Source organism: Eublepharis macularius, chromosome 1, assembly GCF_028583425.1.
Source record: "Eublepharis macularius isolate TG4126 chromosome 1, MPM_Emac_v1.0, whole genome shotgun sequence".
Taxonomy (NCBI): Eukaryota; Metazoa; Chordata; class Lepidosauria; order Squamata; family Eublepharidae; genus Eublepharis; species Eublepharis macularius.
Genome location: NC_072790.1, coordinates 252,058,548 through 252,081,971, shown reverse-complemented (window position 1 = coordinate 252,081,971; position 23,424 = coordinate 252,058,548). Strand labels below are relative to the sequence as shown.

At 48.5% G+C, this 23,424-nt stretch overlaps 1 protein-coding gene across 2 annotated transcripts in view; it reads left to right on the top strand.

Moving 5' to 3' along the window:
- The window catches only part of CDC42SE1 (CDC42 small effector 1), a 55,961-nt gene extending 32,845 nt beyond the window's left edge, over positions 1–23,116 (top strand). For both annotated transcript variants that reach the window (XM_054998346.1, XM_054998356.1), the window contains exons 2-5: positions 3,488–3,842; positions 12,659–12,766; positions 18,192–18,288; positions 18,794–23,116. In XM_054998346.1, the coding sequence (XP_054854321.1) occupies positions 3,789–3,842; positions 12,659–12,766; positions 18,192–18,263 (234 nt within the window). In that variant the 5' untranslated portion in view covers positions 3,488–3,788 and the 3' untranslated portion in view covers positions 18,264–18,288; positions 18,794–23,116. The remainder of the gene's footprint in view (positions 1–3,487; positions 3,843–12,658; positions 12,767–18,191; positions 18,289–18,793) is intronic.
- Positions 23,117–23,424: the final 308 nt, after the last annotated feature.

The window sequence follows — 23,424 nt, the reverse complement described above, 5'->3', positions numbered from 1 at the left end:
TGTAATTCCAGGAGATCTCCCGCCACCACCTGGAGCTTGGCAATGGCAACTCTCTTTACATGTCTTCTGGCAGGGCAAAGTCAGTGCTCACATGCCTTTTGAACAAAGGGTCGTCCAGGCAGCAGCACACCCCTGCCTCTGACCCCTGGAGATAAGACATGTAACTAGGCTTGCCAACTCCAGGTTTGGAAATTCCAGGAGATTTAAGGGTGAAGCTTGGAGAGGGCAGAGTTTGGGGTGGGGAAGGAGTTCAGCAGGAGTGGGGTGCCGTAGAGGCCACGCTCCGAAGCTGCTGCTTCCTCCAAGGCAGCTGACCTCTGTAGTCTGGAGATCAGTTGTAATTCTCGGAGAGCTCCAGCCCCCGCCTGGAGGTTGGCAGCCCAATCTGTGACTGGTGATCTGCACCCATAGCAAGATGTTTGCTAGCAAGATCCCTCCCCCCAGCCCAGGGCCTGAAGCTTATATATAGCTGCTGCCCAAGAATACCAGAACTGGCCGTTCCTGGCACAGGCACAGATGCAATCTTGTGGTTTGCTTCTTTGAGGGGAACTCCTTTGCACCTTGCCGGGATTGCTGAGGAAGCCCTGTGGACGGCAGAGGAGAAGGGCGGTTCGTGCCAGGCCTGTGGGCTGAGCTGGCAGGCTGTGTAAACGGCAAGTGCGAAGGTTTGGAAAGAGCCCTGGGTTTTCTGAAGCATCCTCTGAAATCTCCAATGCCACCCTTATTCAAAAATCAGACGTGAGATGCAAATAAATGGAAAGAAGATGAATGCCCAACCAAGGAAAACTGGAAAGACAAGATGGCAGAATATGCAGTGATGGCAAAATTGACGAGTTATATAAATAGAAGACCAATAAGTAGGGCTTTTTTTCAGGGGGAACGCGGGGGAACGGAGTTCCGGCACCTCTTAAAAATGGTCACATGGCCGGTGGCCCCGCCCCCTGATCTCCAGGCAGAGGGGAGTTTAGATTGCCCTCCGTGCCGCTCAGGGGTGGGGCCACCGGCCATGTGACCATTTTCGCCGAGGGCAATTTAAAATTTAAAAAACTTCCCCCTTGTTCCAGCTGACCCAAAGTGACATCATTGAGTTCCACCACCTCTTTTCCTAGAAATAAAGCCCTGCTAATAAGTGAATACGAAGAGAAATGGAGGAATTATTTTGCTTATAAAGAATAGAATAAATAAGATGTTGCAGTTTTTATAAAGAGGAATAAGATCACATACTGGCTTATTGTATATGGTTTATAAGAGGTTACAGTCTGACAAGGGGGGAAATGTATGAATATACAATCAAATATATAATTGCTAAAATAGTTTGTAGATATGGAAACATTGATAAAGCTAGAGATAAGCAGAGAGGATTGCTATATTAATCAGTTACATAAAGAGATAAGATGAAATAGTGTAGTAATAATGGAATGAGGAGTTTTTCCTTTTTAATTATTAATTTTTTATTACTAAGTATGGGGAAGGAGGTGGGAGGCGCTAAGTATGCGTGGTATATAGTAATGGGACTTAATAGTTGCAATTTCTATTGCTATGAGGATAAATATTGAAAAAGATTAAGTTTTTGTGCACTCTGTATTCTAAGAACTCCTGTAGCAAAACTCCGATTAAGATATGTTTTGTGTACTCTGTATTTTAATAACTCTTTTAGTGCAAAATCTTACTGTTCCTTTGACCCGGTTACCCACCCTCTTCTTTCTGTACCCCTCTTTATTCTGAAAAAAAAAAGGCAAACGTGAGAGACGGTCTTACTTCCTGTCTTTTAAAAAATATCAGTTACTTCCTCCTTGCCTGGGCCACGGTACCACTGTCTGTTTTCATGGAACAGTTAGTAAAAAAAAAAACACCCAGATTTTTAATCTTTAAAAAGATTTATGTATTGGTTTAGAACATTTTTATACCCCCTTTCCACCCAACGTAAGATCCCGAAGGCAGCGAACATTCCAAACCATTAAACAGGTTACACATTATTTAAAAAAGCCATTAAACAAAACACACAAATATTTGCAATGCCTAAATAGGATGGAGAATCCAGAGAATTGGGTCTCGGATGGAGCAACCACGGCCTGTCTTTGCTCCCCACATAAGCATTTTAAAGTAGGCAACTAAGAGCCAAGCTACAAGTGACGCCTGACACAGGTTGGACACTTGTCAGCTTCCCTCAAGTTTTGATGGGAAATGTAGGCGTCCTGGTCTTGCAGCTGTAATGGAGAGCCAAGCTGCAAAACCAGGACACCTACTTTTCTCATCAAAACTTGAGGGAAGCTGACAAGTGTCCAACCTGTGTAAGGTGTCACTTGTAGCTTGGCTCTGAGTTCTGAGCTTCTTCACACAGACAGATGTCACAAGGAAGTGTGGGGTCTAGAAGGGAGAAGCCCGGGGCCAAATTTCCACTTGCCTCTGTAGCTTGCTAGTAGGGATCACAGGTTCCCCGGTGAGGGCAGGGGATCCCCCACTCCCACCCTCTGTCCCCTACCACTACTCACCTAGCTGGAGGTGGGGTGAGGCATGAGAATTGACCTCCTGTGCCAGCTCCAGAGGCAGTGCGACGATGTCACTTCCTCGGATTGATGTTATTGCGCCACCCCGAGGGCACCCCTGTGCTTTGCAATGGGCCAGTTTAGGCCCCCAAAGGGCCATATTGGGCCCACTTGGGGCCCAAATTGGCCCGCTGCAGGTGCGCGTGAGGAGCAAAGACAAGGTGCCTGCTGCCCGCCCTCCCTCCAGAAGGTTCAGGGGACCTAGCAACTGTACTTGCCAGGCAAATGTGGGCCAGACCTCTCAGCCAAACTCTGTGCTTCTTCAAGGAAGGACATGGAGGCCTACAGTTTAATTAAAGGGGTGGCTTTGCTATCTCCACGCATTTTTATCCCGCTCTTCTTCCAGGGAGCTTGGGGGGGGGGCTTCGTGGTTCTCCCTTCATATCTGTCCTCACAACCCTGTGAGAGGCTGAGAGGGAAGGATCGGGCTGAAGTCACTTTACGACAAAGTGGGGAACTGAACTCAGAACTCCAGGGCCTACTGCTCTAACCACTACACCACCCTGGCTCTCTGTTCCTTCCTGTCTGTCATTTCTGTGTGGGAAAAAGTCGTGGGCGTTGCTTGCTGGCTCTTTTACACTCGGCACTGGAGTTCAATAGCAGGGCCCTGAAAGAGTCGTAAGTACTACGAAGCTTGTTAGAGGGCCCCATGAAGGAGATCGTAAAGAGAGAACTGAGTTTTTAGTGGAAGAGTTTCGGTTTGAGTGGGAAGAAAACCAGGCGGAAGGCGGAAGCAGGGAGTGTGCAATAGTCGCGGCAAAGAGGGAAAGCGAGGTCAGCATGGGAAGGATAGATTTTGCACCCACTGGAGAGGAAGGCAGAGGATTTGGGAACAATTGGGGGAGAGGCGTGTGTGTTAAGCTGCCCTCTGCTCAGCAGAACGTTCTCCAGGGAGCACAGATCTCCTAACCTGTTCTCTTCTTTCCCCCCACTTTTGGTAGGTGTCGTTCAAGCAAGCTCCTGAAACAGGAGGGACATTTCAGCAGCAGCGATTCTCCGTCTGGAAGTTGAAAGGCACTCCCCGCTCTTTGCAGCACGCTTTTCCGGGCAGGGACATCCCTGAACCCAAGCGGTATCCTAGAGATGCTCGGCAGCATTTGATGTTTTCGAAAGCACCACAAATCGTTTCGGGGGGGCAAACGCTTCCTGTGCGGTGCAGCAGCGGTCTGGGCAAGAGGGCGGATTACCAGAATCTACGAGGAGACTGACCCATCCACTAGAAAGCTGGAATCCTCGACAAATATGAGTGATTTTTGGCACAAGCTGGGGTGCTGCGTGGTAGAGAAACCACAGCCGGTGAGTAGCCCTTGGTAGTGTGTGCATGAAACCATTTTGCTGAGCAGGGGCTTAAAGGATCACGCGGAAATCTTCCTTTGCTTCGGTTCACGTGCTTTACCATTGTTCATGAGTTATGCTTTTCCTACTGCAACTTGCAGCTACACAATGCTCCCCTCATGCACCTGCCCCTGAGGGTAGCTCAGGTCGCCTTGTGACCAGATATGGCCACAATCTCATCAGTGTCCATCTGACTGTGTGTAACAGACACACAAACACACTATCTTATCTACCTTGTCTGCGCTGCCTCTGCTTCTTTCACTCTGTCTGGTTTCAATAAAACTGACACGGAAGAAGTTTGGCCAGTTTCACTAGGCCTCCTTCAGTTTGCTTGTGTTAAGCAAACCAAAGTTGGCTGTGTCCGTTTCACCAGACATGTTGCGGGGAGGGAAGGTGATATTGAACCAGAGGCAGAATTGGGTACGGGGCCTGTTCCCGTGAACAAAGGGAGACCTCCGTACAGGGAGGAGACATTAAAAATGTGCAAAAAGGCCATTCCCGTTCCACGCGGCGGGGGGGGGGGCAGTGAGTGCAGAGGGGTTTCAGAGCAAACGCATCTGTTCACCGGAGCACAGAAATGCAGTTGTGACATCTGCCTTCCTGCACAGCCGTTGATGGATTTAAAATTCCACATCGAGAGTCTCAAAAGTGGGACGCGTGAAATTGGTTCTGGGGAGAGGCTCAGAAGCCACACGGCCGAGGCGAACAAATTCTCTGTTGTCCGGGCAAAAACTCCAGCCCTGATAAGTACGCGAGAGGGAGCCCTGCCGGAACAGGCCGGTAATCCATCCAGTCGAGCATCCTGATTCACACCGTGGCCAACTTGTTGCTGTGGTCATGGGGGCAAGGCTTTCCCCGAAATCGCCTCCTAGTTCTGAGATTCATAGGTTTGCTGCCTCAAGTCCTGGAGGCTACTGATCTTGAAGCATTTTATTGCTCAAACTTTTGTCGTTTCTACACATCCGTATAGGGACGGCCCGCGCACGGAACGCCGGCAGCTTTCCCCCAGGATTCCAGACGTCTCCGCTTGCACAGAAACCAAGCAGCCTGCAACCAATTTGCAAACAGAGACGTCTGGAATCCCGGGGGAAAGCCGCCGGCGTTCCATGAGCGGGCCGTGTGGAAACGACCTTTCTCTCTCCATCCACTCTTTTGCTTCGAGTCGGCCACTCTTCTGCTCCCACAAGGAATCTGTGTTCCTCTGAGAAGGATCTCAGTTCAAATCCTGGTCGACTGTGATGCAGTGGATAGGACTGAAGCCCAGGGGCCTTTCTGTTCCATCCAGGCTGCTCCGCCCCAGCCACCGGGCCGCATCTGGCCCACAAAAGCAACTCTTCCTTGCTCCCCTGCTTTCTCTATGGTTTTCAAAATAATCGGCTGGCTGTCCTATTTTTAAGACCTCAGGAACGAATGGTACTCGTTGTTGATGGAAAAGCAGCTGCTTTGTTGGGCGGGGGAAGTTGCATGAACTTAACAGAAACACAGAAGCAACTTCTTGCAACACAATCCAGTGTGTGGCGCAGCTTGGTTCAGTTTCTGCTGCACAATTGAAATCTGTCCTGTCCTGCCACCCAATGCCAGGCTACCTTTTGCCCAGTTTCCAGGACTGAGCTGGTAGAAATACCCTCTGCCTTGCTGTTGCATACTGGGAGGGAACAGCAGGATTTGAGCCCACTGGCACCTTAGAGATCAACAAGATATTCAAGGGCCGTTTTCACGCTGTTTGCTGGCCACGGAACGTCGCGCCAGGCTCCCGGAACGACAGCGCCATGTTCTGTGGCTGGTAAGCAGTGTGAAAACAGTTAAGGTGTAAGCTTTCAAGAGTCAAAGCTCTCTTATTCAGTTACCAGATTCTTATCTGAAAAGAGTCCAGTAGCACCTTTAAGACTAACCAACTTTATTGTGGCATAAGCTTTCGAGAACCACAGCTCTCTTCGTCAGATGTATCTGACGAAGAAAGCTGTGGTTCTCAAAAGCAACTTTAAGTCTAATGTTGGTTAGTCTTAAAGGAGCTACTGGACTCTGTACTATTTTGTAACTACAGACTAACACGGCTAACTCCTCTGGATGTCTGAAAAGGGAGCTTTGACTCTCAAAAAGCTTCTACCCTGAATATCTTGTGGGTCTCTAAGGTGCCACAGGACTCAAATCCTGCTGTTCTACTGCAGACCAACATGGCCACCCCCCTAAAACTATCCTCTGTGAAGGAATTCACAAGTTCCATTCTCTTAGATCTCAGGAGGTTGGAACTTTCCCTGAGGGGGGAGGGTATCAGAATCAAACTGGATCATAACTGCTGCCACCAGCAAATGAGAGCCTCTCCTCCAGGACAGATTTGCACATCCAGCCCTCTGTACCTGCCTTGCCGTTTGGACATTCTGCCTAGTTGCTGCGTCTCCAGCTACGTTCCTCCAAATTAGCTCAAGGACAATCTGTGGCCCTTTGGCAATTTCAAGCTATTGGCCTCTACACCTGCTGCCCTCCCCGCTTTGCTGCACTTCAGATAGCAAGACCAAGTAGGCATGGTGTGGTTACAGAGAATATTCAAAATACAAGAAAGCTTAATGAGCAAAAGAAGGAAAAGAGTCCCCGTGGCATGGTTCGTTCAAGCATCAGGCGGAGCAAGGGTGCAAAGAAAAGGTGAAAACATTCAGTCCCCTTTCCCTACACTGGGTACTTACCATAAATGATGTTTAACTAGGACAGGGGAATAATTCTTGAAGTTGCATCATTTAAAGGTCCAGCATGACCGTAAGATGAGTAGCCGTGTTAGTTTGTCTGTAGCAGTAGAAAAGAGCAAGAGTCCAATAGCACCTATAAGACTAACAAAATTTTGTGGGTTTTGTTAGCCTTATAGGTGCTACTGGACTCTTGCTGTTTTCTATTATCACCTTAGTTCTTCCCATTCCTCTCCCCACAGTTCCTGGCTGCAAGGACAAGACAGAGTCCCTAAGTAAAGTCTTAGTCCTTCATGATTTGACCCTTCCTGGCCAAAAGCTGAACTATATGAAAGATGTCTTCAGAATTTAAAATTTACCCTTCAAGTCATTCTGAATGTCAAACATTCTAGCAAGGTACGAGATAGTAATGGCTCTACAGCCAGAGCCAGTGGAATCAGTAAGCACTGATATAATCCATGCTTGGTGGATAGGGTGGCAAGGTCCCTGCCCCCCCTCCCCCGGGTGGGAGGTGGGAGGCCTAGCACTCACCTTTTCTCCATTGTTCGCACGTGTGTGCATGCACAAGCTCCCAGCTTGCCTGATGATGTCACCTCCAGGAAGTGATGTCATCACGTGGGCCACAGGCCACCCTGGGAGCACTCCCACACGCCACAGGGGCCCGAATTGGACCACTGCGGCATGCAGGAGCCCACCCCAGGAGGCACACACACACCCCCCCCAAGCTCTGGCCAGGTAAGCAGGAGTGGAGGGTGGCGACCCTATTTGGTGGATCATGAACTCCGCTCTTTCCTTTCTGCCAGCTACAAGCTGTTGTAAACAGAGCAGTCCCAAAGGTTGAATTATTGGGGTGCATTCTAGGATGCAGGCCCCCCCCCCTTGTGGAATGGCCTGACTGAGGAGTTCAGAAAAGCTCCTGCTCTCCTGGCTTTCCGCGAACTACGCAACACCGAATTATTCGGGAGGGCTTTCTACTTAGATGATAGGGCTGTGTCATTAGAAATGGTTCAGAGAGAGATGCCTCGGTAGGGCCAAGGACTGTAAACTAGGCTATTCGGTACGGTCGGCTGATGTAAATATGCCCCTACTGAGTCGTTTTCATGTTATCAATCGATGTCTGCTTCTGTACGTAGGGTTGCCCTATGTACCTTCCTGGCAGCGGTGGAGGGGGGACCCGGCACTTACCTTTAGTGTTTTCTCACAGGTATGCATGCTCCTGGGATAATGACGTCACTTCCTGGACTGACGTTATCACGCAGGCCCCAGGAAGTGTTCGCAGGCTTTGCGTCAGGCATAGCGCTAACCTCTCGCAACGAGGGTGTCTTCCTTGTGCGATTTCTGCCATCATTGTGCCACGGTTCCGTTTTCGTGGCACGATGAGGTCAGAAATCGCGCCAGGAAGATGCTCTCGTTGCGAGAGGTTAGCGCTATGCTGGTATGTGTGGAAACGGTCCTGGGAGCACTCCCGGGGCTTGCAAGATGTCGCTCCTGGGAGTGAAATCATCACCCTGCGCCGGAAGCGCGCCCCAAGAGGCCCGTTCCCACGTCTTTTTCCCCTCCAGCCAAGTGAATGGTGGCAGGGGGTGGAGGCAGGAAACAGAGGATCCCCCGTCCCTAGCAGGGGAACAGTAATCCTATCTGTACCCTATCGTATCTGTTCATTGAATGTCCAAATTTGCGGATCATATCGTATTTTGCTCAGAAAATGTCCTAACTGTTGATTATATTGTATTCGCTTGCACTGTGTAATCCGCCTTGGGTCTCAGTGAGGAAGGCGGACTATTAATAAAAAATAATAATAATAATTTCTCCACCATTGCGTGGGAATGCAGGTGGCCCAGCTCTTTGGAGAAGCAGTCCCAAGGCAGTCACGGCTTTAGAGGCATGACGTCGTTTCAGCGTCTCATGATTGCAAAGGGGTAACCATGTTAGTTGGTTAGAGCAAAACAAAACAAAAGGCCAGTGGCATTTTAAAGACGATGTTTATTTCTGTCTGAGCCTTAATGAGTCACAGCTGACTTCCTCAGATATGACGGAGTGGGCCGTGATTCACGAAAGCTGATACCGAAATAAATGGGGTTGGTCGGTCCTACTGGAATTTTGTTTCATTTCAGTGTCTCATTTCCAGTCTGCATTTTAAGGGGATTTCTAGGGAACACTTTCTTTTCCTCCGTGTCTCTTCTCACTAATCAGTAATCTCACATCGCTTGGATGGCTGCGATTCCCTTGACTGCTCGATGGTGCTGACTTCATCCATAGAGCCCAACTCTCCTGGAGAGATTTAATCTACGCAGCACGATCCACTTCTGGTCCCTGGACCTCTGTCTGGAGAGCAGAGGGGGGCCCTCTCTCCAGAATACAGTAGCTCAGCAAGTCCCAACACAGTGCCCACTCGCTTCTTCGCCAGGGCATTTCTTCACCAAAGCGAAGAGCCCGTCTTGTCTCCTCCACCTCACTGGAGCAGGACATGGTTCGGAGGAGCCTGGGGGGGCAGCCCCTTTGAGTCTACGGAGAATACCCGTTTGGCAATAGCTGGCAACTCCTATGAGTAGTAAGACGTGGGGCCTGGCACACTGACATCACTTTCAGGTAAAAACTGGAAATGATGTCATGGGACACTCTAGGATTTCTAAGACCTCTATGGTAAAACCATGAAGATTTTTGAAAATCCTTGAGCATCTGTGATGTCACTTCCAGGTTTCACTGGAAGTGATATCTGCATGCCAGTGCGATGTCAGCGTGCTCCCCAATTCCTCCTGCAGCTTATCAGGTGCCATGGGCAAAGGAAAGGTATGACAGGAGGCAACCCTAGCGATAACTGCTTCCACGACAGGAAGATGCTTGAGTTGGAACCTCATAATGTTTTGTGGAATCTCGCAACATTTTGAGATTACACATGGCCCCCATTGCAACCATTTTGTGGTTGGTCCCACCCGCTCTGTGGCAGCCATTTTGTTGTGGTGCCTCTTTCTTGATCTCAACATGCCCATGGGTTCAACAAGGTTTTGGGCCTCCTGCGGCAGTTGGATATTTAACATATGTATTACACATATCCTGTCCGTTCTCCCCAGAGTTCGTGGAGAGTTCCCATTTCTTACAACGGGTGTTACGGCCTGAGAGATGGTGACAGACTCAAGGGTCCCAGCGGCCTCTCCAGCCCCGGCAGGGACTTTGAATCCCAGTCCAAGTTCAGTGCCTTCTTCATTCAAGCCCCCCAGCGGTCTGTGGAGCTTAAGAGCTTGCAGGGGGGTAGCACCATGCACGTGTCCAGGGCCCATTTATCCCAGGCTAAAAGCCGCACGAAATGTCATTTGCAGGCACACTCTTCTCTGCTGAAATGTAGAACTGTTTCACAGCATTGCCGTGCTCCGTGAGGCGTGAAGGAGGCAGACAAAGAGCCAGAGGCCACCCCGCTCCCCCCACGCCAGTTCTGTCTGTGCCCGTTCTGGCGATAAGGCCTGTTTTCCCCTCCTCTTCCTCCTCCAGGCGTTGGGGCAGGAATCTGGGCACCGGCTGCCAAGTCGCCAGCACTTTGAGCTTGCTTGGGCAGAAATGACAGGAATGTGGTTAACTGCTTGTGGTGCAGAGCCGGACTTCGGCGCATGGCTGCCTCCTCTCTTCTCTGCACCAGGCCACGGCTGCAGTTTCCCGTAAACCCCCCATTGGGGCCACTTTAGCTGCCCGCAGCCCTTCCCTTTCAGCTCACTTCTTCCTGGTCGCCCCTTCTCTGTTGCCGCTCACCGTTTTCTTTCTCAGAGCCTTCAAAATCGGCCCTGCGCTTCTTGCTAAATTGACGTCTTTGATCAGAGCAAAGACTTTAGAAAAATACTTAATCGCATGGCTTTTTGCACGAAACAGAACAAGAATAATTAATGACATGTACTTTTGAAGATTAGAGGAAGGAATTTTTAGATGGAAACGGGGAACTTTTATTAATGATAATGTTAAAGCTAGTGTAGAATCGGTATCATTTTCGATTTCTTCAAATGGAAAATTGGTATATGTATTCTGTAGATGCTCTCTTTTTTTCTTCTTTATCCTTTTTTCTGCCTTTCTTAATTTCTTTTTTTTCTTTTTTTCTGATTATGTTTTATAATAATTTTAGAAATCTCAATAGAAATTTATTCAAAAAAAGAAAAGAAAATCCATCCTGCGCTTCTTGCAAATCTACCCTGTAGGTGGCTCCCCCATTTGCTTGAAATATTTCTATTAACTCTTGTTCAGGGAAGGGTTTGTTTATACACCTCCATAAAAATGCTTGCAGGTTGCCTTGGCCCCAGGACTGGCTTTTTGGAGCCATGGCTGACTTCCAGGCGAGTTTAAGTCCTTCTCAATTTTTGGGGGGGTGGGAAATTCAACACTAAACCATCGGTGACACCTTGTTGAGTTTGAAACTGGGCTGCCCCACTTCCTCTTCTCTCTTCTGTTTTCCAATGTTCTTTAGAAACTTTTCTCTCGGTGACTGCCGGCCAGGTTTTTTACTGTTCCAAAACGGAACTGAGAAGTGGCACGGCTAGATACACTGCCGTATTTGAGATGAATTGCTTTTGGGCAGGGGAATGAGGGAAATAGGAGTTTCTGTCTGAGGTCTGCTGCCAAATGTTGATCCTGCTAAGCTAAAGTTTACAGCAAATGCCAGAGGAACTCTGTCGGATTCGGGAGTGCCGAGGACGTAAAATGAAAGGCAACAGGGTTCTCAGACCTCTTTGGAGGTGGCGATAGTGGGGCTGGATGGGAGAGGAGAAAGAACTGAGGAGAAGGGACAGACTGGCACTCCAACTGCTTGGAAAAGTTGAGCCAAGCCCTGGTGAAGGGGAGAAAATGATCCAGTTATTGGATTCACTAAAAAACACACACACACCCCTTCTTGAATGCCTGCCCCATTTGGCTCTGGGGTGTATATCCTAGCAACAAGGGAGCCCAAAATGCATGGTGAAGTTCCGCTTATTTGCTATACAAAGGGGTTTGTTAGAAGCCTAAATGCATAGTTAATTTACGGAATCCGCTGTTGCAAAATTAGGAAGGGAATTGAAAACAAATGGGCTAGTATCCTAATGCCCCTGTATAAATCAGTGGTACGGCCTCATTTGGAATACTGTGTACAATTCTGGTCATCTCACATCAAAAAAGATGTTATAGCACTGGGAAAAATGCAGAAAAGGGCAACTAGAATGATTAAAGGGATGGGACACTTCCCCTATGAAGAAAGGTTAAAGCGCTTGGGGCTCTTTAGCTTGGAGAAATGACGACTGAGGGGTGACATGATAGACATTTACAAGATTATGCATGGGATAGGGAAGGTAGAGAAAGAAGTATTTTTCTCCCTTTCTCACAGTACAAGAACTCATGTGGGCACTCAATGAAAATGCTGAGCAGTTGGGTTAGAACGGATAAAAGGAAGTACTTCACCCAAAGGGTGATTAACACATGGAACTCACTGCCTCAGGAGGTGGTGGCAGCTTCAAGCATAGACAGCTTCAAGAGGGGATTGGATCAACATATGGAGCAGAGGTCCATCCATGGCTGTTAGCCACAAGGTAGAGATGGAATTCTGTCTAGGGCAGTGAGGCTCTGTATTCTTGGTGTTTGGGGGGGGGGGCAATCAGAGGGAGGGCTTCTAGTGTCCCTTCCCCACTGGCAGATCTCCTGAGGACACCTGGTTTTTGGCCACTGTGTTGGACTGGATGGGCCATTGGCCGGATCCAACATGGCTTCTCTTATGTTCTTACGTTCTTAAAATGTGTTGACAGCCCCTGAAGCAGATGGATTTTTAAATGGGTCAGCAAAATGCATGGACTGTCAACAGCGGTCAGCTCTGACCAACATTATGGTTGCCAGCTCCGTACTGAGAAATTCCTGGAGATTTTGGTTGTGGACTGGATCCTGGAGAGGGTGGAGTTTGAGGGAGGCATTGTCTCTAGAGAACTGATCTCTGCTTTCTGGAGATCAGTTGTAAGTCTAGGAGAATGCCTGGAGGTTGGCAACCCTACCAAATGGATCCTCCAGTCTCATGGGCAGTATACCTTAGAATTGACCTCTGCTGGAGTTTTTTCTTCTTCCTCCCATAATGCTTTACTGCTGTCCTGCTTGTCTTTGCAGAAAAAGAAGAGGCGGCGAATTGACCGCAGCATGATAGGAGAGCCGATGAATTTTGTTCACCTGACGCACATCGGATCGGGAGATATGGCAAATGAGGGGCTGCCCATGGTAAGCCATTCCTCTCTCGCTACGTTGTGAGGAAGACATGCCCCCGCATGCCTGAGGAGGGGGGGCTGTTTTCTTTGAATTTGGAGGCTGGGGGAGCCTGGGTGACACAGCCTCTATCCTTCCAAGCCTTGGGGAAATTTAGGCAAATTTTGCACAGGCAAAAAAGAATAGTCAACTTACCTAGCAAGCTTATTTTCGCAGGAAATGTTTGCTGTTGCACTCCCTCTGCTGGCCAGCCTGAGCCTGCAGTCCTGTGTGTCTACTCTATTGAAATCGCTTACGAGTGAACGAGCTTTAAGATCACACTCTATGCAAAACGGCAACTTTTTCATGCCATCTTCTAACAACCATCGCTCAAAGAACTGGTCTGGTCCCCATCGTGTCTCTTTTCTCTCTTTTTTCATATAAAAGACTAGATTTCTAGGTTTGGGGAAGGGGCACAGAAATCCTGCTGTGCTCAGAAGAGGGGTGTGTGGGGCAGTTTGCTTGCACGCTTGCAACTCAAGAAAATGGTAAAGCAGAGACTCAGAGACCACCGAAATGCTCGCTTTTTTCTGCCCCCAGATCCCCCCTCTCCACGGTTTCTGAGCTCTTTAACATCTCGTTTCCATACCTTGAATGCTGCGAATGCATGCCCTGCGGGCTTTGGCAGTGAGTGACCACCGCTGCCACAGAGATAAGAAATCCAAAGGCTCTACTTTGCAGTGAGCCTGCTGCTTAAACAATAGCCGAGGTTCCATTAACGAGATTTCACAAGCCTATTTATAGCGAGACGGTATAATGGTTCCCCGACATGCTGCAGCCTGCCTTGGCCTAAAGAAAACCTGTGTGCCTCTGCTTTCCGATCCGCTGATTAGCAGAACTTGTACATAAAAGATGATCTCACTGCAAGAACACCCTGCCATCCCGACAATCTTGGCTCTTTTACAAAGCAAGTTTCTAGTCCTTGAGGCTGTGCAGAGGTTGGAAGGATTTGCAGGCGACGCCTAGTGAATTCTTCAAAGCCACAGGCAGAGCTGAAACGGGCAGAGGGGCGCATATTGAGCTGCCTTCAGATTTATAACTTCTCTCCTGCCGTTTAATCTGTATGGATTCACAAGGAGGACATCGACCGACAACACAATACTTTGTTTTGTAAGGACTGCAAATGAATCTGACCGGCAAAATGCAAGGGAACAGCAACTGCTAGCGCAAAAAATAAGTTGCATAATCGAACCGTCAGCAATGACATCTCAATCCATTCGCCTCGAAGATCCGCTGAAATGACACTGGGCCAGGGATGAGAAGGAATAAGCCCCTCTAGGAAGGGATTTCCACACTCTTGGTGCCATTGCCGGAAACACCTGCCCTGGTATAACTCCCCCCACCCCCGCTTTTCCATACCTCTGTGTTCTTCCCATAAACTGCGTAAGCAGACTAAATTATGCAGAGAACATGCAAATTGCCTTAATTTGCATTCAAGTATTAAAATTCAGTGTTGGTTGCTGCAAATCTCTTTTTTCAAAGTATAGAATCATATCCTTAGTCAGGGCTTTTTGTCAGCCGGAACGCGGTGGAACGGAGTTCCAGAACCTCTTGAAAATGGTCACATGGCTGGTGGCCCCGCCCCCTGATCTCCAGGCAGAGGGGAGTTGAGATTGCTCTCCGCGCCACAGCTGAAGTGCCCACTGGAGTGCCACGGCGTGGAGAGCAATCTAAACTCCCCTCTGTCTGGAGATCAGGGGGCGGGGCCACCAGCCATGTGACCATTTTCTCCGAGGGCAACCCACTGAGTTCCACCACCTCTTTTCCCAGAAAAAAGCCCTGTCCTTAGTCATATACCAGCAGCAAGGAAGCACCTTGTCAGTCTATGGAAAACGGGATGCGTTGAAGCTGACTCCCCCCTTGCAGCAAGAAATCCAAGCTCTCTTGAGTCAAGGTTTTTTTATTGAGAAAGCATAACTACAGCGTATATATGTCCGTAGGTTACACAGAAGCAATTGAAAGCGTCTGGCTGTACACAGGGCTCTTGTTGAGAATGACGTATGGAATGCTTGTTACGAAGTTCCAGTCCCTCTCTGTAAGCCCCCCACCCTCAGTGCCCGACCAGCTGGGTATAGTCAGTGGGAGAGTAGGAAGGAACCGTCCCAAGGCCGCTGTGGTGAGCCATCTTAGATAAGAGTGCTGTCTTCCCAGGAGCTGGACGGCTTATGTGAAAACTCAGGAAGATGGAGGGACCATGGGCAACAGACCTGACACACCTTTGCTCTGTAAATTACATTGGATGTCAACACCTGCTCTTTGAAATCTGCCAGCAGGGCTCCAAATCCACCTTAGGTGGAAGGAAAGCTGCCACCTGCCCGGAGCAGGGCCTTTCCCAGTGTTACCCCATTGCTGTGAAACTTGTTCCACTAAGACACTTGCCAGAATCAATCACTCGGCCCTTTTCAGAGGCAGGCTGAACCTGAGATTTTTTGATGTATAATGGCATGTAAGTCTTCTGCAAATAACGAAATGTCATACTCTGGCAGGGGGAAAACGGCCATCTGTTTGAATCTATGAGGTGAGGTGGGACCGACTGTCCATCACTCATGGGTGTAGAGAGCAGCCGGGACAATCGGGGGCCTGGAGACCAAGCCCTACGAGGAAAGATGGAGGGAGTTGGGATTGTTCAGTTTGGAAAAGAGGAGATTGAGAGGAGACAAGATTGCTGTCTTTAAGTTTTTAAAAGGTTGTGACTGAAAGCCAAACTACGTGAGATGCCGGACACGTGATCTTCACCTGTTGGGTCCTGCATCTGACAAAGAGAGCTGTGGCTCTCGAAAGCTTATGCTACAATAAAGTTGGTTAGTCTTAAAGGTGCTACTGGACTCTTTGCTATTTTGCAACTACAGACTAACACAGCTAACTCCTCTGGATCTATGGGCAAGGTTCCCTGGGTAGCGTAGTCTTACAAAGAGCAGCAGCTTGATGCGATTATCCGCTGGGGGAAGAGCAATGGGAGGGATTCTCTGTCTCTCAAATAGGCTCAGCTCAGGTTTTCCTCTCTCTCTCTCTCTCTCTCTCTCTCTCTCTCTCTCTCTCTCTCTCTCTCTCTCTCTCTCTCTCTCACTCACTCACTCACTCACTCACTCACTCGCTCACCTCCCTGGATTCCCTGCCTCCTGTTACGTCCTGTCCCCTCACCCCTGCCCCCGAGCTCACGGAGGAAAACCCGAGCCAAGGCTTTTTGAAAAAGAGAGATCCCTCCCATCCTTCTTCCCCCCCCCACCCCTGGCGGAGAATCACATCACACAGCTGTTCTTTGTAAGACTACATTACCCAGGGAACCTTGCAGGAATTGACACATGGTCGGCCATCTCACGTAGTTTCCCTCTTAAAGGAAGGAAGGGAGCTGTTTCTGTTGGCAACGGAAGAGAGGACTTGAAACAATGAGGTTAAACTACAGGAGGGAAGATACAGTCTGGATGTTCGGAAAAATGTCTTCATGTTAAGAGTAACCCAGCAGTGGAATTGGCTACCTAGGGTTGTGGTGGGTTCCTCTCACTGGCGGTCTCCAGGGAGCAACCGGACGAATCCTTGTCGGAGATGCTTTAGGCTGTTCCTACATTGGGCAGGGGTTGGACTAGATGATCTGTAAGGCCCCTTCCAATCTTATGATTCTATAATAGGCAATGTGGCAAAGAATGGAAATACAACAACTCGCCAGGGGTGATTTCAGCGCCAAGGCAGGGAACTGAATGCACGCTTCCCACCAGACTCCCAAATTACATTTTTTTGCTCCCTGGCACCCCGCCCTGCAAGGTGAAAAGGGTCAGCTCTTACCTCTGACTTGCCCATGGGAGGGAAGCAGGCCTTGTTGACCATGGGCAGGACCTGGGCGGCAGCTGCACAACTGCTTTTTCTCTCTGTAGGACAGCAAGGTCACTGTGAGGACAGGCTGTACTGTGCCACATTTTTGGTTCCTGCCCAGTTAATTAAAAGGTGCTATTAAAAACCCAAGAGGGGGCAGAGGGAGAAACAGCAAGTCTCGTGCGACCCAAGCCATGTGGCATAAGTACTGCACCCCTGAGGCTGTGAACCACACTATGCAATCCGAGTGGCCGCTTTTCTCTGCCCCAGTGGACCTGTAGAAAAGAGCAAGAGTCCAGTAGCACCTATAAGAGTAACAAAATTTGTGGTCTGTGACTCACCAAAGCTCATACCCTACCACAGATTTTGTTACTCTTACAGGTGCTACTGGACTCTTGCTCTTTTCTACTGCTACAGACAGACCCCCAGTGGACCAGTGCATGTGTTAAGAAGGTTACAGCCACACTGCCACGGATTTTCAATGCCTCCATGTACTGCTGCCACATGTGTCATGTTTGTGGCTCTTATTCTGTATTTTCCACAGGGAAATAGATCTGTTGAGCTCTATTAGCCACATCGGCTGAAGGAACCTTCCAGGGACAGAGGGCATAAACCAGCCAAGTGCCAGATGCTGGGGGCAAATAAGCAGGGGTGTCCACGGATTTGGATGCCTGCTTGTGAGGTTTCATTGGCATTGCAAGAAGCCTAAGAACACGGGGAAACGATCAAACGAAACGATCAAACGAGTGGTCTATCTAGTTTAACATCCTGTTTCACAGAGTGGCTAATCAGTTTCCCTGGAGGGCCAACTGACAAGGCATAGAGGCCTTCCCCGATGTTATCGCCTAGCAATGGAATTCAGAAGTTGACCACCAATGGACATGGAGGTTCCCTTTAGTCACCATGGCTAGTAGCCGTCGACGTCCACGAATCTGTCCAATCCCCTTCTAAAGCCATTCGTTCTTGTTCCCATTACCACATCTTCTGGCAGGTTCTCAAGATGCCCCATTAGCAATCTAACAAGGCATAGAGGCCTTCCCCGATGTTATCTCCTAGCAATGGAATTCAGAAGTTGACCACCAATGGACATGGAGGTTCCCTTTAGTCACCATGGCTAGTAGCCGTCGACGTCCACGAATCTGTCCAATCCCCTTCTAAAGCCATTCGTTCTTGTTCCCATTACCACATCTTCTGGCAGGTTCTCAAGATGCCCCATTAGCAATCTAACAAGGCATAGAGGCCTTCCCCGATGTTATCGCCTAGCAATGGAATTCAGAAGTTGACCACCAATGGACATGGAGGTTCCCTTTAGTCACCATGGCTAGTAGCCGTCGACGTCCACGAATCTGTCCAATCCCCTTCTAAAGCCATTCGTTCTTGTTCCCATTACCACATCTTCTGGCAGGTTCTCAAGATGCCCCATTAGCAATCTGCCGCATGACAGTTCCAGGAAAGACTTTGCCAGGTGCGATTCTTTCGAACATATAGACTGGCTTAGAGCAGAGTATTATCCAGCGTTATGCGCAGGTCAGAGCAAGAGATTAGAGCTATGGAATGACCCCGTCTTACAATCTCTCTCCTTCTCTCTGTGCAGACAGGGGCAGTGCAGGAAATGAGATCCAAATGCGGCCGAGAGCGACAATGGAGCAGCTCCCGCGTCTTGTAGCTCCGCCCTCCCCCCCTTCTCCAGTGTAAGTGTTGTGCTAGCGTTGCCGATTCCTTCTGGGGATCTTTACCATCTAGGAGTGATGACTCAGGGCTTGTTGTGTGTGGGAGCTGGGATCCACACCCTCCCCTCCAGTTCCCTTTGGGAGAGCCGGATGGCTTTCTTGTGCAGATGCTTCCTCATATGTCCCCCCCCCCCGAGTTTGGTGTAGTGGGAGCCAGTTTGGTGTAGTGGTTAAGAGCACGGGACTCTAATCTGGAGAGCCGGGTTTGATTCCCCACTCCTCTACAAAGCCAGCTGGGTGACCTTGGGCGAGTCACAGTTCTCTGGAGCTCTCTCAGCCCCACCCACCTCACAGGGTGATTGTTGTGGGGTAATAATAACACTTTGTAAACCGCTCTGAGTGGGCATTAAGTTGTCCTGAAGGGCGGTATATAAATCGAATGTTATTATTGTTATTGTTATTGTTATTATTTATGGAAAAAATGTTGATACTTCTTCTGATCTGTTCTTTTTCCCCTTTCTTGCAGGTTCCAGGCTAATTAATAAAAGAAAACCAAAAACAGAAAAAAGAATATATATATATATAAACAGCCCACACTTGAATTACCTGTTTGATCTTGTCAGAACAAGTTGGAAATGCAAGACGCCTCCTGCTGTAGTCACTTAGTAACTTATGCAAACTGATTTCCAAATGTTCTGATTTTTTTTTTTTTTTAAAAAAAAGCAACTTGTTTGGCATTTAATACGCCTGGCTGTCTGCATAAAATGCAGGTCGACAGAATCTCTTAGTGGTCTCTTCCTCCCGATCCATCCCACTACCAGTTTTTCTACACCCTTCTGGTTTTTACTTGTGACTTTCTGAAAAATAAAAGTTTTGCAATTGTATATTCAGTGGAGACTCCTGACCTGCGCGGCATTGAGCAACAGAAACAATCTTCACATTTTATGCTGATATATTTCTCATCCGGAGGAATGGCTGGCGAAATTGGCTTCCGTAGAAGGTTACTCGGTGGATTTTTTCCTAAAGATCTGCTAGAGACAGCCTTCTTGCAAGACTCAAGGATGGCGGCAAGATTTGGGGAGACACTGAGACCAGGAATACAAGAGATGGAATCTGACCCGCAGGCACAATCCGCTGGAATGTTCTTCCGCCCCAGGAACGAGCTCCTTTTCCTTTCAAATAGGGCATGGGCCGAAGAACTTCCCAATGAATTGTGCCCCGTGCCATTTAGTAGGAAGTGAGATTACCACTTTGAAGTTTTGGCTACGCCCACCCAAATGTCCCAGATCGGTCTCCTCTCTACATGGCCGCTACAGCCACGGAGTCCCTTGTGAAACGTCCACAAAATGCGACTCAGAGATCCACACACACAACACCTTCAGCACATTGGAATCTTTCTGCTCCGTGTTCAGGTCAGTAGAAACATCGGTGCTCCGAAGCCAAGCCCCAGAGCCGGCTTTGCATCCTTGCAGAGAGATTCGGTCATTTCATCCTGGAGCACGAACAGAAGGCGAGATGGTTCGTCTGACAAAATGCACAGGGAACGGCATTATCCATTCATGACGGACTTTGGGCCACGAAGGGTACTGGCAGAATTCAGTCAAGGCCCTAAAGGAAAACTGGGGTCTGTTTTTTCTTAACGAAGGACCTTTTGTTCTGCTGACTTCTGGACGGGTTGAATTTTAGGGGGATGGAACTGTTCGGTAGGCATGGTGCCAGGAGCCAACTCTGACTGGCAGAGACAGTACTTTGAATGCAGAGGGTCCCAGGTTCGATTCCTGGATCTCAGGCAGCAGGGCTTGGGCAGTGCCCTTGCCTTGAGGTTTTGGACAGCCCCTTCCTGCCGGATTAAAAACCGTCGATTGAGATTCAGCATAAGGTAGCTTCCTATCTTCCTATCTCTGGGCACGGCTGCAGTACAAATAAAACCAGCTGACAGCCGCAAGGCCACGTGAGACTGAGTGCCCTTTAGTCGGGTTACATCGCAGAGCAGAAAACCCCTTTTAACTCAAAAAGCTCTGTTCTCGCTCCGCATCCAATTTATGCAGAAACCAACTTGTGGGTCAGTTTGTGAAAACAACGTGCTGTGGCTTCCCTACGAGGAACCTGGAAGTTGTAGTGCTGGAGGAAGCACAACAGAACCGTTGGCACCCTCCCAAAATAGCCATTTTCAGGACTTCCTTGCCCCCCCGACCCCGCTCTGCCCGTAATTGAGCAAGCTACGCCAGCTGTCCCTCGCTCTCCCCCACCTACAAGGTGTCTGCATGGACAGGCGTGCCAAAGAGGAGGAAAAGTCCCGTGGTCTGCCTTCCTCATTCAGGTCTGGAGATAGTATTTCGATTTCTGGTGACAGATCTTTAGGTGTCCTGGTAAGCGGGTGCCTGGAAGTTTCGCAGCCTGGCACGGCGTCGCTCTTTGACCTTCCCTCTTTAAGAAACTGGTACTGCTGCAGACAGTATGAAGCCCTGAGGCGGATCCTTGGAAAGAACTGAGTTTTTCCACTGCAGTAAAACGACCTCCGTCTGTGTTTCACTTCACGTGTTTTGGGCTTTTTTCGTGTTTCCCTTTCTTCGAAGTTGCTGATTTCAGGTGTTGATTATTATATGGAGAAAGAAAGGTGGAAACTCCAGCTTCTTAGAAGCAGATAAATCAGACACCACTGAGAACTGCCCTGTAAAAGATTTCAAATAGATTCGATGCTGCCCTATTTTCCCATCTTTTCTGTGTATGTTGGCCAAGGAAGAGCGTTCTAGGTGCTGATCAGAACCCCCTGCCATTTTGACACTTTTTTTTTTAGAAACAACGCTGTCACTGTTATGAAAAAACTAGGCATTGTACTTTCAACAGCCTTTTCAACTAGGCCTTTAAAGATCAGGGAACAATTTCCCCCTCACTCGCTATCGGGCAATGATTTTATCTTAAGGAGAAGGTCGTCTTTGGTGTGTCTAGCAAGGGCAGCCGTTTTCTCACATGCTTCAACCTGCCAGCGTGGCACGAAGAGCAAGGCTGCCACCTTTTCCGGTGGCCTGACTCGGTGCTCCTTGAATCTCAGTTTGTTGTACAAGCACAAGCAAGTGCTATAATGTTTACACCGCATGCCTTGAAAAGCGTCACCTGTTGGTGGTGCTCGGAAAGGTGCACGAGTGAGGTCAGGCAGTTTTCTCTGGTCTGTTGGCTACCCTGCTTGAAGGTTACCTTCCCTTCCCATCATCTGTCAGAAGTGTTAATGTCTCTGGTGTTGTAATGCTGCCTTCTCCACCCCTCCCTCAGCTTCTTTCAACAGTCGCAAGGCAGGCGGAACTTCAAATGGTAGTGCCTTTCCTGGCAAGGCAATGCAGTGATGGGGAAGTGTTGGGAGTTCTGCTACGAAACAGAAATGTTGCTTTTAATTTAATACATATATATTTTTAAAGTCACTATGATCCCCTCTCTGTGCACAAGGCCCGTATCAAGAAAGAGATTGCTAAGGGTGATGTGAGTAGCTCAAAGCAGCAAGCCAAACCACATGGTGCATAGAGCGGGGTGAGGGGGGGAGCCGGAGCCATCACCTAAGGGGTCCCGGTGGCAAATCTTTTCTTAGTAGCCAGAAGATCACATACATTCTAGTTGTGTATGTCTAATATAGTGAAAGGAAAGTTGGAAGGCAGCTGGAGTCAGACCCCTGATACAAGCGCATTGTAAAAGGTGGATTTCTGTTTTCGAATGGGCAAACTCATGGTACTGAAAGAGAGACAGCGAGTGATTCCGCACATGTTGGATAATGCACTTCCAATCCTCTTTATAGATCATTTGGAACGGATTTTTTTGTGTGTGGAACAAAAAATCCACCTCAAACGAGAGATAAAGTGCATTGAAAGTGCATTATCCAACGTGTGCGGAATCAGCATGAATTCAACTTTGCTGTGCATTAATTAATTCGGAACCATTTCCAGATTCCTGGAACAGTGCGCCTGATTTCCATTCTCCTGCCTACTGACCCCCCCCCCCAAAAAAAACACCCTCCGCCACAGCCTTTTCTCTTCCGTCTTCTGCAACCTTGGGCGTTTTGTCGCACAACATCATGCAACACTCACGGAATAGTGGCACTTTTATGGCACAATTTCTGACATCATCGCGCCACAAAAACGGAATCATAACAGGGTGATGTCAGAAATCGGGCCAGGAAGACACCACCATTCTGTGAGTGTTGTGCGATGTTGCGCAATGTTAACGTGTGGAAACGCCCCTTCTCTTGCCTCAAATGTTTCCGCAGCAAGAAAAACTGGCAGTTTCTGGCGGAGGTCTCCTCCTTGCCTTTAAGCCTGCTGAATTATGTTTTTCATTTCCCCCCTCCCCTAATATGTACTTCAGTATAAAATCTTGTCTTTGCTACACCAATTTTCCTAGCTGGCCTGGTGAAAATGGTTGCTTTGGGAAAGAATAGCAGGGCTATTCTAATGAACTATTACTTAGAAATGTGTGGTTTTTTAAAAAGTGAATTGCTGTATGTAGAAAATGAGCTGTCTAAAATTAACTGGGAGGGGGAGAGATTAATTACCCTTGCAGGTTTTCCCCCTTATGAGCAATTCGCGTACAGAAATTTCCCATTCGAAATCTGCTGTACTGACAGCCGTCAGAGAGAATCTGCAGTCTGGTTGCTTGCTGAGAGAGTTCCCTGTATGGGACGATAGAACAATTGTACAGAATAATTCCTCTGGCACGCCCTTTGTGAGGCTCCCCTCCCTTCCAGAGAGTGTAATGCTTGAAAAATTAAGTGTCAAAAGATTATTGTTATCTGTTGTTACCTGTGTTTTTGGAAAACACGATTGTTTCTCTTGTCCTCCAATAAAGTCTCCACCTTTATTCTTTCCGCTTTAGAGGCTGCCCTGAAATGTTTGTACACAGTTCCAGCCTCTGATATGTGCCCCCTTTGTGCTTAATGCCATTGGTGTGGAGGTACATGTGTATTGCAGCAGAGGCCAGCTGTGCTCCATTATCAGTCGCACGTTCTTTAGGGAATCCTTCTCTGGAAAAAGCTGCAGACATGAACTCGATCACTGTTTCTGTGGTAACCTTAGCAGCAAATGAGACTTCAGGCCATTTTGAAGGATAGTCCACCATCACTATGGCAAATCTTTGTGCGTGCAGATGATCTTCAAATGGTCCCTAATGGGACAA